The sequence below is a fragment of the Corvus kubaryi genome, unplaced genomic scaffold (genome assembly GCF_017639235.1).
Source record: "Corvus kubaryi isolate FWS band 111438036 unplaced genomic scaffold, C.kubaryi_AGA036_p1.0 36380, whole genome shotgun sequence".
Classification (NCBI taxonomy): domain Eukaryota; kingdom Metazoa; phylum Chordata; class Aves; order Passeriformes; family Corvidae; genus Corvus; species Corvus kubaryi.
In genome coordinates this window covers 7,244-11,332 of record NW_024580860.1, presented here as the reverse complement: position 1 = coordinate 11,332, position 4,089 = coordinate 7,244, and the positions used below count along the sequence as shown (strand labels likewise).

The following is a 4,089-nucleotide window of genomic DNA, read 5'->3' as shown; positions in this document are numbered from 1 at the left end:
ATTATTAATTATTACTAATGCTGGTTGTATTTTATATTACTGTGAGATTGGGCACTAAGAGTCATTAATAACAAGAGTAATTTATAGTCATTTTAATAAATTTATGGAAAAACAAAGGCACCAATCCTTGTAGTAGATGGAAAGAGATTTAAGAGTGTTTTGTTCTATTTTAAGGCCATTATTATAATATAATGTAATATAACATGATATGATATAATCTAATATAATATAATACACCTTGTATTATATTATAACATATATCACTTTCTCTTTTTATTATATTAAATTTATTGTGTCAAATGTATTATATTAAATTTATTTTATTAAACGCATTGTATTAAATTTATTATATTAACTATTATAAATTTTATTATCCTATTTACATTATTTTATTATATATTATTATATCACATATTAAGATCCATTTTCTATACAATAAAAATAGCCTGTAGCATAAAATACATAATTTTTTAATATCCTTCATACGGTATAAAATTATTTGCACATGATACAAAACACTGCACTTTGAACACATTAAAACACAAACCTAAAATCGGCGGCGCTGACATCTTAGAGAGAACATCTTAATAAAAACGGCACCGAGCCTTTCCCTGTGCTTTCTGCTGCGGGTGGGCACGGGCACGGAAACATCTGGATGGGGCACAGCCGGGCAGGACACAGCAGGGGCACAGCTGGCAGGGACGGAGCCAGGTGAGTCACAGCTGGCACGGGCGCAGCTGGCAGGGACGGAGCCAGGTGAGTCACAGCTGGCACGGGCACAGCTGGCACGGGCACAGCTGGACGCGGCCCAGCCGGGAAGAGGCGCAGCGGGCCGGGGCAGGGCAGGAGCGCTCCGAGGTGGGTGAGGCACATCTGGCAGGGCCGGGGCTGAGCAGGAGCGCTCCGAGGTGGGTGAGGCACATCTGGCGGGGCCGGGCGGGGCAGGAGCGCTCCGAGGTGGGTGAGGCACATCTGGCGGGGCCGGGGCAGGGCAGGAGCGCTCCGAGGTGGGTGAGGCACATCTGGCGGGGCCGGGCGGGGCAGGGGCGCTCCGAGGTGGGTGAGGCACATCTGGCGGGGCCGGGGCAGGGCAGGAGCGCTCCGAGGTGGGTGAGGCACATCTGGCGGGGCCGGGCGGGGCCGGGGCTGAGCGCGGCAGCGGCGGGCGGCAGCCGGAGGCACGGTGAGGGGCGCGGGGCCGGGGCCGGGGGCTGCAGGGGCTCCGAGCATCCCGGGGGCCGGGGCACTGCCCACCGCGCTGCCCTACACCCAGCCCCGCCCCCTGCCCTAGAGATGCCTCAGTGCCCTGCCCTATACCCTCCGTCTGCCCAGCTCTCTGCCCCATAAGCCCTCCAGCTCCCAGCCTCATAAACCACCCCGGCCCTGCCCTATAGCTGTCCCAGCCCCTTGCCCTATCGCTGCCCCTGCCCCCAACCCCATAGCCCCCCCTGCCCTGTACCTGCCCAGCCCCCAGCCCCATAACCCCCCTGCTCACACGGGCTGTGGAGGGTTGGATGCCCCCGGGGTGCCTCCCTCGCCACGGGGGGGAGGGGGGCTGTGTTTGGGTGACCCCACGGTTTTGGGGTGACCCCAGGGTTTTGGGGTGCCCCGCAGTTGAGGGCGCCGTGCCCGCGTCCCCCGGGAGCTGCCCGGGTGCCGGCAGGATGGCGCTGGTCCCCGTCGTGGCGCTCTGGGCTCTGTGCCCCCTCCTCGCCGGGGCAGGTACCCACCGGCAGCGGGCTGGGGGGTCCGGCCAGAGCCCCCCTCCCCGGAGACCCCCTTCCCACCCCCCTGTCCCCCCCCCTGCACGGAGCCCACGGCGCGGGGACCCCTCGGGCGGGGGCGGGGGGGCCCTTCCCGGCAGGGCGGTGACTCACGGGGCGGCTCCTTGGCACCACCGAGCCCTCGGCCCGGCACGGCCCCGCTGCCACCATCTCTGTCCCCAGACATGTCCCCCTGTCCCCAGCCGCGCCTCCAACACCCGCCATCCATCAGAGCCCCCTTCTCCCGGCGCTGTCCCCTCTGTCCCCCCGTATGCCACCCCTGGGTGACCCCGCGGTGTCCTCTCCCAGACCAGCCCCCTGTCACCGTCACGGTCACCGCGGCCACCGGCGAGGACGCCTGCCTGCCCTGCGGCACCCAGCGCTGGGGCGACCTGCGCGGCGTCACCCTGAGCTGCACCCACCAGGCTGGCGGCCACCGCCCCGTCCCCGTCCTCAGCCACCGCCTGGGCTGGCACCCGCCGCCCACCGCGCCGGGCTGGCACCCGCCCGTGCAGCCCGACAGCGGCTTTAGGGGCAGGGTCGCCTTCTGCGCCGCGGGGACAGGGGACGCCGGCGTGTCCCTGCTGCTGAGGAACCTCAGCGATCCCGATTTCGGGAATTATTCCTGCTACGCCTCCCGCGCCGCGGCTCCGCAGCTCCTCTGCTCCCTGGTGCTGCTGCCCGCGGTGGCAGGTGAGTGCCGGGGGTGGCACTGGCCCCTTTGGGGTCCCCCTCATTCCCTGCTGTGTCCAGCCTTGTCCCCATCTGGGTGATGCCAGGTGCCCCCCACTCTGCATCCCCTGGCAATTTGGGGTCCCCACATCCCCTGTGTGTCCATCCCTGTCCCCATCTGAGTGGTGCCCCCCACTCTGCACCCCCCGGCAATTTGGGGATCCCCCCATCCCCTGTGTGTCCATCCCTGTCCCCCTCTGGGTGGTGCCCCCCACTCTGCACCCCCTGGCAATTTGGGGTCACCACATCCCCTGTGTATCCATCCCTGTCCCCATCTGGGTGGTGCCCCCCACTCTGCACCCCCTGGCAATTTGGGGCTCCCCCCATTCCCTGGTGCATCTGTCACCTGCCCCAGCCCTGTCCCCATCTGGGTGGTGCCCGGTGCCCCCCGCTCTGCCCCTCGGGGGTTTCCCAGCCTGGCCCGGGACAGGGAGCGTGGGGAGGGCTCCGGGTCGTGTCCCCACGTGCCGGTGTCACCCCGCAGAGGTCCCGAAGGCCGCGGGGCCGGACATGATCCTGGTGGTTTGTGTCCTCACGGCCGCCTTCACCGCCGTGGCCATCGGCGTGCTCGTGTGTGCCCACGGCCGGGGCCGCTGCTGGGGGCGCAGAGGTGGGTGTGGGGGGCACAAAGGGGGGTGCTGGGGGGCACAGAGGGTATTGGGGGGGGCCAGAGGGGGGGTGGGGGGGGCACAGGGGGGGGGTGTGGGGGGCACAAGTGGGTGCTGCGGGATGGGAGCAGTTGGAGACCCCCTGGTCCAACTGGGGATGGGATTTGGTGTGGGGAGGGGTTTTCCAGCTCCTTTGTGGGGTGGGATGGGATGGGATGGGATGGGATGGGATGAACATGAGGGTGAGGAGGGAATGGGATGGGATGGGATGAACATGAGGGTGAGGAGGGAATGGGATGCGGATTGGGGTGGGATGAAGGTGGGGATGAAGACAGGACAATGGGGATGACGGTGATGACGGGACGAGGACAGGGACAGGGACAGGGACGGGAGCAGCTCCGTGTGGGGCCAGCGGTGCCCCACGGCCTCGTCTCACCGCCCCCCTCAGCGCGGGGCCCAGCCCGGGAGCCCGGAGCCGCGGCTGGAGGGGAAGAAGGAGAGGTGGCCTTGGGTGACCTGAAGAGTCTCCACACCTGAGGCCACCCCTGGACAGGCCCACGGGTGACACCGGACACGGCCCCAAATGGGGGGACGGGGCTCTGGGGCGGGGCTGCAGGCACGGGGGTGCGGGGGCAGGGTGGGTTTGGGGCGGGGGGCTCTGCTCGGACCCCGAGGGATGGGCAGGGGGCAGCTCACGGTCCCCCCACCCCCTCCAGGGGACCCCAAACCTCGGGGTCCCACGGCTGGGGGGCTCAAAGCCTCAGATCCCAAATAAAGAGCGTTGCTCCGGAGCGGGAGTGAAGCCCCTTCCCACCCGCGAGGGGCCCGGGGCTCGGGGGGTGGGGTCCGGGTGGGGGTCCCCGTGCAGGGGTGGGGTGGGGGGGTCCCGGGGGTGCCCCCGTTTAGGGACGGGCTGTGGGGAAAACGCCCAGATTTGGTGGGAGTTTCTCGGGAATTTTTTGGGAATTCTTGGGAAACATCCAGAT

General features: G+C 64.7%; 1 protein-coding gene across 1 annotated transcript; it reads left to right on the top strand.

Moving 5' to 3' along the window:
- The first annotated feature begins 740 nt into the window (after positions 1-740).
- LOC121660518 lies at positions 741-3,718 on the top strand. Its single transcript, XM_042019888.1, has 5 exons — positions 741-858; positions 1,615-1,722; positions 2,073-2,456; positions 2,980-3,105; positions 3,552-3,718. Exons 2-5 carry the CDS (start codon positions 1,665-1,667, stop codon positions 3,638-3,640), a joined length of 657 nt encoding a protein of 218 aa, XP_041875822.1. The 5' UTR covers positions 741-858; positions 1,615-1,664; the 3' UTR covers positions 3,641-3,718.
- The last annotated feature ends 371 nt before the right edge of the window (positions 3,719-4,089 follow it).